Source organism: Salmo salar, chromosome ssa04, assembly GCF_905237065.1.
Source record: "Salmo salar chromosome ssa04, Ssal_v3.1, whole genome shotgun sequence".
Classification (NCBI taxonomy): Eukaryota; Metazoa; Chordata; class Actinopteri; order Salmoniformes; family Salmonidae; genus Salmo; species Salmo salar.
Genome location: NC_059445.1, coordinates 40,599,540 through 40,614,791, shown reverse-complemented (window position 1 = coordinate 40,614,791; position 15,252 = coordinate 40,599,540). Strand labels below are relative to the sequence as shown.

Below are 15,252 nucleotides of genomic sequence, written 5' to 3'. Positions count from 1 at the left end.
TCCAGCCAACTTGACACAACTGTGGGAAGCATTGGAGTCAACATGGGGCAGCATCCCTTTCGACACCTTGTAGAGTCCAAGCCCTGACGAATTGAGGCTGTTCTGAGGACAAAAGTGGGGTTGCAACTCAATATTAGGTGTTCATAATGTTTGATACACTCAGTGTATACAGTACATGAGCATTCTAATTATTCAGCCCCAACTTTAACCATTCAGTGACTTGAAAAGGAATAGGAAATATGTAAACATTTATTGACAGTAAGAAGGTTTGTCTCTAGTGTTAAGATCAAATGCATACAATATCACTGTAATTCACACGGCATTGTGGTGTGAAAAAAACATATCATCTCCAAAACATAATATGCAAGATACTGCCATCTTGTGTCATAATTTCACAACATTTAATTTATGCTTCAGGGCCAGCCAAGGGAAGTCTCATTTGTGTTGTAGGCACAGCCACTTATTTTTTCTTCAGGCCCAGCCATGGGAAGTATAAGATAGCATAGATTTGAAAACAATTTTTTTTTTTACAGATTTTGAATATCCCTGTAAAGCTGTGTTACACCACTGTACTTATTCAAACGCATTGATTGATTTAGTAACCAAGACTGCATATGATCCTAATTCAGGACTGAATATTCTGTTTCCCTGGAGTCTGTAATCCCAGTGTCCCCCAGTATCAGTAGAGCCGTCTGGTCTGGACGACCCAGTCAGCGAACTGGGAGACCAGGGCGTACACACCAGGGCGCTGGGGGCGGCCACACCCCACACCAAAAGAAATCACGCCCACCTGCACCCAGTGGCCATCCTCCTCACACATGAGAGGACCTCCAGAGTCCCCCTAAAACAACAGGAAGACACAGTCAGTGGACATAATTCTCACACACTGTACATGCATACTACTAACTGTGGATGGCATTGCGTACAGCTAGCATTGTACTGTACAATACACAAATACCCACAAATACACAAATACCCAGTTCTTTCACAGACATGTAGCGTGTTCTGCCCACAGAGGGTTACGACCATTGAAATCCAGGTACCTGGCAGGAGTCCACTCCCCCCTCAGAGTAGCCGGCACACACCATCCTGGCTGTAATGTTGTATTCAGGCAGCAGCTTCTGACACTCAGAGCGGCTCACCAGGGGCAGCACTGCCTGCTGCAGCACATTAACTGCTGTGCCTGGAGGGAATAACAACATTTACAGGCACATACATCAATTATAATGATCAATTTCAATTGTATGGCGCTTTTCATCAACCACATCCTCAGATTAACCTGTTCATGACAACTAACTCAGGAGGCTGAAGAAATTTGGCTTGGCACCTAAAACCCTCACAAGCTTTTACAATTGAGAGCATCCTGTCGGGCTGTATCACCGCCTGGTACGGCAACTGCACCGCCCGCAACCGCAGGGCTCTCCAGAGGGTGGTGCGGTCTGCCCAACGCATCATTGAGGGCAAACTACCTGCCCTCCAGGACACCTACATCACCCGATTTCACAGGAAGGCCAAAAAGATCATCAAGGACAACAACCACCCAAGCCACTGCCTGTTCACCCCGCTAGTACAGGTGCATCAAAGCTGGGACCAGGAAACTGAAAAACAGCTTCTATCTCAAGGTCATCAGACTGTTAAATAGCCATCACTAGCACATTAGAGGCTGCTGTCCTATACATTGACTTGAACTCACTGGCAACTTTAATAATTGGAATGCTAGTCACTTTAATGATAATGTTTACATATTTTCCATTACATCTCATATGTAGATACTGTATTCTATTATATTCTACTGTATCTTAGTCTATGCCGCTCTGACATTGCTCGTCCAAATATTTATATATTCTTAATTCCATTCCTTTACTTTAGATTGGGTGTATTGTTCGACATTACTTGTTAGATATTACTGCACTGTTGGAGCTAGAAACACAAGCATTTCGCTACACCTGCAATAACATCTGCTAAACACGTGTATGTGACAAATAACATTTGATTTGATGTGATTGAGTGACACCAGAGTCCTAACCTTGCTCTTCTTCTGCTCCCCAGCCTGCAATGAAACACTTCCTCCCAGCCTCAAACTGCTGGTCACTTCCTGGCAGACAGATGGGTTGAATGTAATCTGTAAAAGAAGGATCTGTGTGAAGATTAAATCCTGTGTGTGTGGACCTGTGTGAATATTATATCCTGTGTGTGTGGACCTGTGTGAATATTAAACCCTGTGTGTGTGGACCTGTGTGAATATTATATCCTGTGTGTGTGGACCTGTGTGAATATTATATCCTGTGTGTGTGGACCTGTGTGAATATTAAACCCTGTGTGTGTGGACCTGTGTGAATATTATATCCTGTGTGTGTGGACCTGTGTGAATATTATATCCTGTGTGTGTGGATCTGTGTGAACATGTGAGGTACATCTACTTAATAATCCACTTTATAAGTCGCTCTGGATAAGAGCGTCTGCTAAATGACTTAAATGTAAATGTAAATATGAACACAACATGACATGGCCGCACGATTGTGCTCAGTGCCAATCTGACATAAGGTCAAACTCTCAGGCTATGTAGAGCAGAGGGGTGTTTGACTGCACACCTGTGAAGTTGATGTTTGTTTGAAGGTGCATCATTGCGATGTCAGCATCCTTGGTCCTTCTGTTGTAGTGTTTGTTCATGATGATGTGGTCAACCTTTCGGGTCTGTGATGGGAGGACATCTACACTGTCCCGGGAGTGAAGGCCCAAAACTGCCTCCCAGTTGGAAAGGTGAATATTTTTCCTGCAGGATAAAAAGACAACCGTCAATGTAGACATGGGCTGTAAAACTCCAAATGTATGGACCAAATAAACAATGGTAGAGCTACTCTGTATTCAAATAGGTCAAACTCAGTTGAGGGTAAATGCACAGAAACATGTGACATGTTGTGTGCAGAGAAAGGTGAGGCTCAGGTGTATACACAGTGTATATTTACATCGTACACAAAGTAAAGGTGAATACAGGAGCATAAACAAACAGTATAAATGCAGAGCAGGATTCTTCACCCATAAACGCAGTGTGCAGCAGTGATCAACCACTCGTTGTCAATCAGAGTAGCTCCACACACATGGCGGCCCCTAAAGTACAGTGACACCATCCATGGCCACGCCCCCTTAGGAGAGTCTGTCCCTCCCACCACTCTGACAGTTCCCCTCTCCTCTGACTCCTCCTCTCCTTTCTCCTCCATCCTTCGTTCAGTGGACCCACTTTGATCCATCTTCTGGGAGACCATACGAACGCCACACGCTAAAATGCACAGTATAGTGTTTTTCAGTGTATTTTGTTCATTTGTCAAAACGTGTCAATGTCTATCTGTGAATGAGTACTTACAGTATGTATCATGTTACTATGTTGATGCTTTATGCTTTTCATACTCACGTTGGTTGTCACATTCCAAAGATATAACCTTTTCACCCGTACATTTTTCACTATGGGAAATAGAAACAAACAGGTTAGATGTTGGTATGACTGTGGAATCAAAGTTGAATTATTAGAAACAGGTAGCCTAGCGGTTATGAGGGTTGGGCCAGTAACCGAAAGGTTGGATTTCCTCAATCCCCGATCCGACTAGGTGAAAAATCTGTCGATGTGCCCTTGAGCAAGGCACTTAATTTCTCCTGTAAGTAGCTCTGGAAAAGAGCGTCTGCTAAATGACTTTTCTTTTTTTTTAAACGTAAATGAAAGCTGTTTGTTGAATGTAGTGTACCTGGGGGTCAGGTCCAGGGTACCGTTGGCTGCCACACTCACGGTGGTGAAGGGAGAGTCTTTCTCTGTGGAGGGTATGAGCAGGGCACTTCCTGATCTAGAGTACATGTTAACACAGTGACTGACTCCCTGTCCTTCACTCTGTCAAACATACAAAGAATGACTGTTTCTCTCTCTCTCACACACACACACACACACACACACACACACACACACACACACACACACACACACACACACACACACACACACACACACACACACACACACACACACACACACACAGCAGAGGTCTCACCTGTAGCCCAGGTAACGACACATGAAGTGGGAGAGCTGAGAGTTCCAGTGCTGACCACAGGTTGTGTACCGGGTGGTCTGGACCTGGAGCTGCAGACGTCTGATGCTCGTACTGTCCACTGATACCTGATGCACTAGAACGCACAGAATCATGGAGAACCACTTTACCAGTCGTTTGGCCCACGTGCCTTTTACTGGCATGAATTGCTGTATGGGTGTGAACAGGATCACAGCTTCATTGGTTTTACTCACCACAGTCAGCTTCGTCTGAGGAGTCAGCGCAGTCTGGTTGGCCGTTACACACACTGACATTGGAGATACATTCTCCAGACTGACACCGATATTGCCCAGTGACACAAGGCTCTGGAATTTGAAACGACAAAGGCAGTTTGGTTACTTGGCTATTGAAGAACAAAGAGTACATCAGGTAAGGTTCATTCAGAACTACTAATTTTGGACTTTAGAATGTTGAATTGGTTACTTAATATAAAATCTTACTTGGCATGCCCAGTGCTAATCCAGATGTGAAGTTGGCACGGAACCCTCTGCCATACCCTGTACTGTCCGTAAAGAACATCACTGTGATCTGATTGGCTGTGGAGATCACATCTGGAAAGGTAGCATCAGTACCAGTGAAGACACCTGACAAAGAAACACGCATCAATTCACCACAGTAAACCTCACCTGCATTTTCAATAACAACTAACAGTGTCATGGTAACATGACCGAGGCTCGTGTAGGAAGGACGTCACAGTAGGCAGAGGGTCAGAGACTCACCAAGCAGTTCAGACTGTGGCCCCGCCCCATCCCGCACCTCCACCATGTCATAGGTCGACTCAACGTCAAAATCCAGGAAGTGAAGCAGGATGTTCCATCCCTCCCTGGCATGAAGAGTCCACAAACCTTGCCCAGGATAGACAAATGTATGAATACCACATTTCAACCAATTAGGGGAAAAATGAACAAAAAACTAAGTTCATACAAGAAGCCTTGTTTCCATATGAGTGTGGGTAGTTGGGGGAGCTGAATGTAGAGTTGGGTTCCCAGAGGTCAAAAGGTCCTCCACAGTCAGCTGAGGAAGAGGAAGGAATACACGCTTTAGATGCTACCATGGAAAACAAGGACACATGACATTAACGGACAAAGAACAGTGATTGTCAGGTGAGAGAGGGCGAGTCGGTGACTCAGTGGTAGTGGATGAGTGTGCTGGTTAACGATGAAGGGGTGGTTCTGTTCGGAATGGACGGCCTGTGTCAAAGTGTTCCATGTGAAGACTATGTGGTTAAGAGTAACATACGAGGTATTGGAGGTGGTGTTGTAGGGGTGGGAACCACTGTTGGGTCTGGTGGGTCTGCCCCACAGGGACCATTTGTCAGACTGATGTCATCCAGGGCGATGTCATTCTTCATACCCCCCTTCTTCTGAGCCTCAAAAACCACCTGGAGAAAAACATCACAGCGAAGAGACAGATCCTTATAGACCGACGTGACATGCACAGCCAAGTATAACAGCGTGGCAATTACATAGTGTGGGATTCAGAGCGCTCTGACCGTTGCATCAGCTGTGCTGTTCAGGGTGACCTGGCCAAAGTTCCAGCTATCTCCATAGTTCCCCTCCTTCTGGAAGACCACAATGACTGAAGCTTCTCTGACCACAGAAGTTGTCTGTCTCACTACCAACACCCTCAGCCGATGCACATTCTCTCCATACATGTGGTACCTGGAGCAACAAGTAGCATAAATACACATCTGGTGAGAGGCTATGTGTTTAGAGATGGATATCCACAGACAGTACATGAATAGAGGGAGAGGGGGTCACTTACCAGAACTTCAGACACATCGGTTCCGTTGAATGAGCTAATCGGAGGCTGCGGATCTTGAAGTTCTTCTCCCACTGGCCAGGGCTTCCCGGTGTGACAATGTAGTAGCCTGTTTCGTCAGAACACAATAACAGTCACAGAACAGAAACAGACTGCAGCTTCGAAATAAAATCATAAAGTCTCAGCTAAGTAAAGTAATATCTTGTCACATAATGGCACACCTGATTGGTTACCAAATGTATGGTCAAAGTTTGGGCCTGTGAAAGGGGGGAATGTGGGGATATTGGTGCGTATCCAGTCCCCTTCATCCTCAGGCTCCTGCCTCCAGAAACACAGGCCCTCCTCAAAGGAGCAGCTCAGCCTCTCCTCATCTGAGAGGGCAGAGAGGAACACTGTCACGGTCATTTCACAGAGAGACCCAAAACCAAATCATATTGCAATCTTCCTTCTAGTTTGTTTTGATAACTTCAAAGGAAATCTTTTAGTCAGGGTTTCCTAAACTCAGTCCTCGGGACCCCAAGGGGTGCATGTTTTGGTTATTGCCCTAGGACTACACAGCTGATCCAAATAATAAACTAATCATCAAGCTTTGATCATTTGAATCAGCCGTGTAGTGTTAGTGCAAGAACCAAAACGTGCACCACTTAGGGTCCCGAGGATCGAGTTTGGGATACGCTGCTTTAAGTTTACTAGAGAGGTTGCTGATGTCTTCTGCTGAGTAGGTGGCGTTGAATCCTTGGAAATTGTTGTAATCGTCAGAAGAGAACTCAACAGTGGCCTTGTCAGACAGCAGCCACACAGTGCCTGGGGAAGGACCTGACAGCAGGTCTGAAACACAGCCATAGCGGGTGGTAGGTGTGTTATTACTGTAGTTTATATAGATATTTTGCTGAATAGCAATTCGTACAGTGAGGGGAAAAAGTATTTGATCCCTTGCTGATTTTGTACGTTTGCCCACTGACAAAGAAATGATCAGTCTGTAATTTTAATGGTAGGTTTATTTGAACAGTGAGAAACAGAATAACAACAAAAAAATCCAGAAAAACGCATGTCTAAATTGTTATAAATTGATTTGCATTTTAATGAGGGAAATAAGTATTTGACCCCCGCTCAATCAGAATGATTTCTGGCTCCCAGGTGTCTTTTATAGAGGTAACGAGCTGAGATTAGGAGCACACTCTTAAAGGGAGTGCTCCTAATCTCAGCTTGTTACGTATATAAAAGACACCTGTCCACAGAAGCAATCAATCAATCAAATTCCAAACTCTCCACCATGGCCAAGACCAAAGAGCTCTCCAAGGACGTCAGGGACAAGATTGTAGACGTACACAAGGCTGGAACGGGCTACAAGACCATCGCCAAGCAGCTTGTTGAGAAGGTGACAACAGTTGGTGCAATTATTTGCAAATGGAAGAAACACAAAAGAACTGTCAATCTCCCTCGGCCTGGGGCTCCATGCAAGATCTCACCTCGTGGAGTTGCAATGATCATGAGAACAGTAAGGAATCAGCCCAGAACTACACGGGAGGATCTTGTCAATGATCTCAAGGCAGCTGGGACCATAGAAAACAATTGGTAACACACTACGCCATGAAGGAGTGAAATCTTGCAGCGCCCGCAAGGTCCCCCTGCTCAAGAAAGCACATATACATGCCTGTCTGAAGTTTTCCAATGAACATCTGAATGATTCAGAGGACAACTGGGTGAAAGTGTTGTGGTCAGATGAGACCAAAATGGAGCTCTTTGGCATCAACTCAACTCGCCGTGTTTGGAGGACGAGGAATGCTGCCCATGACCCCAAGAACACCATCTCCACCGCCAAACATGGAGGTGGAAACATTATGCTTTGGGGGTGTTTTTCTGCTAAGGGGACAGGACAACTTCACCGCATCAAAGGGACGATGGATGGGGCCATGTACCATCAAATCTTGGGTGAGAACCTCCTTCCGTCAGCCAGGGCATTGAAAATGGGTCGTGGATGGGTATTCCAGCATACAATGACCCCAAACACATGGCCAAGGCAACAAAGGAGTGGCTCAAGAAGAAGCAGATTAAGGTCCTGGAGTGGCCTAGCCAGTCTCCAGACCATAATCCCATAGAAAATCTGTGGAGGAAGCTGAAAGTTCGGGTTGCCAAACGTCAGCCTCGAAACCTTAATGACTTGGAGAAGATCTGCAAAGAGGAGTGGGACAAAATCCCTCCTGAGATGTGTGCAAACCTTGTGGCCAACTACAAGACATGTCTGACCTCTGTGATTGCCAACAAGGATTTTGCCACCAAGTACTAAGTCATGTTTTGCAGAGGGTTCAAATACTTATTTCCCTCATTTTTGACATGCGTTTTTCTTGATTTTTTGTTGTTGTCTCTCACTGTTCAAATAAACCTACCATTAAAATTATAGACAGATCATTTCTTTGTCAGTGGGCAAACGTACAAAATCAGCAGGGGATCAAATACTTTTTTCCCTCACTGTATATATTTGCTCAGGAGTGTTATACACTTACATGTCAGATTTTTCCCCTGTCCTGTGCCCTCATACAGACTGAGAGTATCAATCTCTTCTTCTGTGTCGAATGAGTGGAAATTCATCTTTATGGCCAGTCCTTCCTGAACTCTAAAAGTAAAAAATATACAGTACCAGTCAAAAGTTTGGACACACCTACTCATTCAAGGGGTTTTTCTTTATTTTTTACTATTTTCTACATTGTAGAATAATAGTGAAGACATCAAAACTATGAAATAACACATATGGAATCATGTAGTAAGCCAAAAAGTATTAAACAAATCAAAATATATTTTATATTTGAGATTCTGTTGCTTTTCCAACAGTCTTGAAGGAGTTCCCACATATGCTGAGCACTTGTTGGCTGCTTTTCCTTTACTCTGCGGTCCAACTCATCCCAAACCATCTCAATTGGGTTGAGGTCGGGTAATTGTGGAGGCCAGGTCATCTGATGCAACACTCCATCACTATCCTTCTTGGCCAAATAGCCCTTGCACAGCCTGGAGGTGTGTTTTGGGTCATTGTCCTGTTGAAAAACAAATGATAGTCCCACTAAACGCAAACCAGATGGGATGGTGTATCACTGCAGAATGCTGTGGTACCCATGTTGGTTAAGTGTGCCTTGAATTCTAAATAAATCACAGACAGTATCACCAGCAAAGCACCCCACACCATCACACCTCCTCCATGCTTCACAGTGGGAACCACACATGCAGAGATCATCCGATCACCTACTCTGCGTCTCACAAAGACACGGCGGTTGGAACCAAAAATTTCCCATTTGGACTCATCAGACCAAAGTACAGATTTCTACCCATCTAATGTCCATTGCTCGTGTTTCTTGGCCCAAGCAAGTCTCTTCTTCTCATTGGTGTCCTTTAGTAGTCGTTTCGTTGCATCAATTTGACCATGAAGGCCTGATTCACGCAGTCTCCTCTGAACAGTTGATGTTGAGATGTGTCTGTTACTTAAACTCTGTGAAGCATTTATTTGGGCTGCAATTTCTGAGGCTGGAAACTCTAATGAACTTATCCTCTATAGCAGACTCTGGGTCTTCCTTTCCTGTGGCGGTCCTCATGAGAGCCAGTTTCATCATAGCGCTTGATGGTTTTGCGACTGCACTTGAAGAAACGTTCAAAGTAATTGACCTTTTCCGGGTTGACTGACCTTCATGTCTTGAAGTATTGATGGACTGTTGTTTCTCTTTGCTTATTTGAGCTGTTCTTGCCATAATATGGACTTGGTCTTTTACCAAATAGGGCTATCTTCTGTATACCACCTCTACCTTGTCACAACACAACTGATTGGCTCAAACGCATTAAGGAAAGAAATTCCACAAATTAACTTTTTCCAAGGCACATCTGTTAATTGAAATGCATTCCAGGTGACAACGTCATGAGAGGATGCCAAGAGCGTGCAAAGCTGTCATCAAGGCCAAGGGTGTCTCCTTTGAAGAATCTCAAATATAAAATATATTTGTAACACTTTTTGGGTTATGACATGATTCCATATGTGTTATTTCATAGTTTTGATGTCTTCACTATTTTTCTACAATGTAGAAAATAGTAAAAAAAAAAAAAGAATATGTGTTATTTCATAGTTTTGATGTCTTCACTATTTTTCTACAATGTAGAAAATAGTAAAAAAAAAAAAAGAAAAACCATAGAATGAGTAGGTGTGTCTAAACTTTTGACTGGTACTGTGTATATATATATATAGATATATAATTAAAAAATAGGTAAAAGTATATGAAAGTGAGCAGTGTGTAGTTAGTGTGAGAAGCAGGACTACCTTATGACCCAGCGGCAAATTATGCCATTGTTGTAGGGGAGAGGGAAGTTTTCAGAATGGAAGGAACCCGTAGGACCAAGAAGAAGGAATTGGCCATCACACTTTGTTGCTATGAAGATTTGAGAGATATCCACACAGTTCAAGTCTATTATACTACCAATGCACTCATGACCACATTACCAGACCCCACATCATGCGTTGACATGGCATTCTTGTTACTCTGTACCATCTATACATTCAAGAACAATGTTTATCCACTTAATTATTAATCGTCCACCAGCCGGATCTCACCTAGAGGGTTCTAAATGGAACCCCAAAAAGGGTTCAACCTGGAACCAAAAAGGGTTATCTTATGGGGACAGCCGAAGAACCCTTTTGGAATTATTTTTTTCTAAGAGTGTAGGGACGAGGATACATAATCAACAAACACTGAGTCTCAAACACTCACCACAGAGAGTATGGTTTTCATCTGAGCCATCAGGACAATTGTCTACTCCATCACAAAACTGCATGGTGGCCATACATGTAGTGCCATCCCCACAGGCCATATGATAAGGTGGGCATTTTCCTGTGGACATTAATCATCATTCGCCATCATCAATGAAATGTAAAAAAACATTTAAAAAAAAAATGGTACTGGGACAGTACTACAGTACGACTAATCTACTGTAAGTGTTTCCTATCGATTCCATTCTCACCTGAAGAAGATGTAGTGGAAAGATGAGGTGTAGTGGTCGGTTTGGTTGAAGAGGTCGGCTGGTATCTAGTTAGGTCCTCTTTCACTAAACAGAAACATCATATAAGTTCAAATTCTCAATGCTGCATTTCAGACATGTCTTCTGGATGAATAACGTGGTAATAGATCTAGATCCCATCCTCTTCCCAATACTATGATCATGTACTGGTATGTAAGGTGTGTTTTACACCTACAGTGGATTCAGAAAGTATTCTGACACCTTGACTTTTTCCACATTTTGTTATGTTACAGCCTTATTCTAAAATGGATCGAATAAAACCTTTTCCTCATCATTCTACACACAATACCCCATAACGACAAAGTGAAAACAGGTTTTTAGAAATGTTTACAAATGTATTAAAACTAGAAGACAGAAATACCTTATTTACATAAGTATTCAGACCCTTTGCTATGAGACTTGAAAAATTGAGCTCAGATTCATCCTGTTTCCATTGATCATCTTTGAGATATTTCTACAACTTGATTGGAGTCCACCTGTGGTTAATTAAATTGATTGGGCATGACTTAGAAAGTCTATATAAGGTCCCACAGTTGACAGTGCATGTCAGAGATAAAACCAAGCCATGAGGTCGAAGGACTTGTCCGTAGAGCTCCGAGACAGGATTGTGTCGAGGCACAGATCTGGGGAAGGGGACCAAAGAAATTCTGCAGCATTGAAGGTCCCCAAGAACACAGTGGCCTCCATCATTCTTAAATGGAAGAAGTTTGGAACCACCAAGAGCTGGCCTCCCGGCCAAACTGAGCAATCGAGGGAGAAGGGCCTTGGTCAGGGAGGTGACCAAGAACCCGATGGTCACTTTGACAGAGCTCCAGAGTTCCTCTGTGGAGATGGGAGAACCTTCCAGAAGGACCACCATCTCCGCAGCACTCCACCAATCAGGCCTTTATGGTAGAGTGGCCATACGGAAGCCACTCCTCAGTAAAAGGCATATGACAGCCCACTTGGTGTTTGCCAAAAGGCACCTAAAGACTCTCAGACCATTAGAAAAAATATTCTCTGGTCTGATGAAACCAAGATTGAACTCTTTGGCCTGAATGCCAGGCGTCACGTCTGGAGGAAATCTGGCACCATCCCTACGGTGAAGCATGGTGGTGACAGAATCATGCTGTGGGGATGTTTTTCAGCGGCAGGCACTGGGAGACTAGTCAGGATCAAGGGAAAGATCAACGGTGCAAAGTACAGAGAGATCCTTTATGAAGAACTGCTCCAGAGCACTCAGGACCTCAGACTGGGGTGAAAGTTCACCTTCCAACAGGACAACGACCCTAAGCACACAACCAAGACAATGCAGGAGTGGCTTCGGGACAAGTCTCTGAATGTGCTTGAGTGGCCCAGCCAGAGCTCGGACTTGAAACCGATCGAAAATCTCTGGAGAGACCTGAAAATAGCTGTGCAGCGAAAATCCCCATCCAACCTGACAAAGCTTGAGAGGATCTGCAGACAATGGAAGAAACTCCCCAAATACAAGTGTGCCAAGCTTGTAGCGTCGTACTCAAGATGACTCGAGGCTGTAATCGCTGCCCAAGGTGCTTCAACAAAGTACTGAGTAAAGTGTGTGAATACTTATGTAAATGTACAATTTTAGTTGTTTTTAATACATTTGCAATAAACTATAAAAATAGAGTTGCACACTCCATATATAAACTCCCAGTAATTTATTACATTTGCAAAAAATTCTAAAAACCTATTTTTGCTTTGTCATTATGTGGTATTGTGTGTAGATTGATGAGGGGGAAAAAATAATTTCATCCATTTTAGAATAAGGCTGTAACATAACAAAATGTGGAAAAAAATCAAGGGGTCTAAATACTTTCCAGATTCACTGTGTACCTGTGAACTGGATGCTATTTTGGTTAACCACCAGGCCCCCAGTGCTCTGAAGCCCAGCCACCAGCTGCTGCTCTGCCTCCTTCACTTCCACACTCCCACGAAACTGCAGGTCAAAGTTCACCACCACACTGCCATTGCTGTCACATGGGGGGATTCATGGTCAGAAATGGTATAACGACATTGTCACTTTCAGTATATGTAACTATGCTATGAGGTTGTCATTTGTAAACGTCATTATACACATACTGTCTCACCTGAATTCTAAAACTTCACAGGCCTTGAAGTCATTATTGAGGGAGCCACGGCCGAAAGCGTCAGATATCTGTGAGAAATACAGTATTTATAATACAAGGCTAAAGTGTGTAGGGGAGTGGACAGAAGAATGATACATGTGTGTATGGTACCCCGACATACCAGATGCTCTGTGTCGAAGGCCAGGGACTTGAACTGCAGACTGCTCCTGTTTCTCAGCTTCTCAGTAAACACAGCCCCCCTCGTAATGACCAGCCTCCCACTGAACACAGACTCAGTCCCACTTAGTCCACACTGGTCCACTGGGACAAACAAACATACTGTCAGTGACTGACACCTGTCACACCATACAAGACCAACAGATCAAAAACAAAACTATGGCAAATGGATATGTTTTACCCATAACTTATACGCAGCACAGAGTAATACGTTTGATTTCTATACAAACATACTGACCGTTTTAGTGACAGAAATGGGAGGAAAGAAAACAAAAGTCTGGAGTGTTTTTTCTCACGGTCAGTCTGCATGGCGAGCCAGGTGATGATGATGAGGCTGACACACACCGCCAGTAGGGTCAGACACAGGACACTCAGCAGCACCTCCGTGGACGACCAACGTCGCTTCCCACGCCACATGGCTCCCTGACGTCCTCACACGCTCTTCTTGTCCTTCAGCTGACACCTCACCCAGAATTCCCTGTGATTCAATCACTTTCTCTGTCATGAACTATTACAGGATTCTGCACTGTGGAGTGAGTGTCCAACTACCTCCTGCGTTTTCTGTTGTATCTACAGCCTGTTTCTTTGACTCTCCGCCGAGGAGAATTTCTCTGCTCTCCATGAGCAGGGCTACTTATTCATGAGAGCTTGGCCCTTTATCTCTGTGAGGGGCAGCAGTAAACCTTTTATTGTGCAGTAACTGGAACAACAAAGTGATAGCCAATATATGCTGCATCACTGGTGATATCATTCATGAGTGGGCTTAATAACAAGAGCCCTGAGAACGACAAAAGAAGTAAGTTGGTCTAAAGGACGGGGGTTGGGACAGTCCCTTCACCCCCGAACCCATATCAATCTGACCATTCTGTCAGCATGTGATACGATGAAATAAAAGAATACAACTTCCAAACGGACGATACTCCACACACATGTAGGGTGCACTGCGTATACCAAACATTATGAACACTTTCCTAATATTGAGTTGCACCCACCCCCTTTTGCCCTCGGGGACAGCCTCAATTCGTCGGGGCATAGATTCTACATGGTGTCGAAAGTGTTCCACAGGGATGCTGGCCCATGTTGAATCCAATGCTTCCCACAGTTGTGTCAAGTTGGCTGGATGTCCTTTGGGTGGTGGACCATTCTTGATATATACAGGAAACTGTTGAGCGTGAAACACCCAGCAGCATTGCAGTTCTTGACACAAACCGGTGCGCCTGGCACCTACTACCATAACCCTGTTCAAAGGCACTTAAATATTTTGTCTTGACCGTTCACCCTCTAAATGGCACACATACACAATCCATGTCTCAATTGTCTCAAGGCTTAAAAGTCCTTCTTTAACCTGTCTCCTCCTCCTCATCTACACTGACTGAAGTGGATTTAACAAGTGACATCAATAAGGGATCACACTGCAGATTTCACATGGATTCACCTGGTCAGTCTGTCGTGGACAGAGCAGGTTTTCTTAATATTTTGTACACTCAACGTCCACGCACAAACTATCAAACACATACACACTACAACAAAGCTATATTCTACATAATATCCATCGCAGAAACATAAATCTACTCCCGTCTTTAAGTAGACTTTGAACACTGATATGTGAGTGAGCTATTAATGCCACCTTATCACAGAAGGTACCCTCTGATGGTGACCTCACTGTCGCCCTCTCTGACATGGAATTCCTTCTAGAACATCAGACAACATGCATCCTCATAGTAAATGACTAAGGCTCAGATATTGCCTAAGTCAGAGTTCGCTACTTATTTAATCTATGCGCTAAATTCAGCTTTCACTAAAGCTGTCAATCAGAGTTCATACAGCATTGTTTATTACCAAAGCAATAAAGTGAAGGAGAACCATACCGGAAGTCCTCCGTCATAAACATTACATCAGAGCTAAGGTAATCCTATCTAAATAGATCAAAGGTCATTCCAGCTGAAGAGAATATTTAGATAGAATCTAAGTGTAATCATGTGCAAGTATCAACACCAGATTTGTTTAAGCCCTATTCTAAATGAGCTACATGATGCAAGGTCAGAAAA

General features: G+C 43.9%; 1 protein-coding gene across 2 annotated transcripts; it reads right to left on the bottom strand.

Annotated features, from left to right (window-relative positions):
* Positions 1-231: 231 nt before the first annotated feature.
* tmprss15 (transmembrane serine protease 15) lies at positions 232-13,858 on the bottom strand. 2 transcript variants are annotated; one of them, XM_014196499.2, is made up of 25 exons: positions 13,501-13,858; positions 13,149-13,288; positions 12,989-13,056; positions 12,735-12,871; positions 10,845-10,928; positions 10,595-10,714; positions 10,147-10,255; positions 8,357-8,466; positions 6,543-6,680; positions 6,074-6,223; positions 5,856-5,961; positions 5,584-5,752; positions 5,331-5,472; positions 5,016-5,105; positions 4,811-4,936; positions 4,532-4,675; positions 4,286-4,396; positions 4,035-4,167; positions 3,738-3,833; positions 3,410-3,459; positions 3,037-3,277; positions 2,592-2,773; positions 2,027-2,122; positions 1,044-1,183; positions 232-841 (listed from the first exon to the last, which is right to left on the bottom strand). In XM_014196499.2, exons 1-25 carry the CDS (start codon positions 13,619-13,621, stop codon positions 680-682), a joined length of 3,165 nt encoding a protein of 1,054 aa, XP_014051974.1. In that variant the 5' UTR covers positions 13,622-13,858; the 3' UTR covers positions 232-679. The 2 variants fall into 2 exon arrangements, with proteins under 2 accessions (XP_014051974.1, XP_045572876.1); XM_045716920.1 differs by having other exon boundaries at positions 13,443-13,718.
* Positions 13,859-15,252: the final 1,394 nt, after the last annotated feature.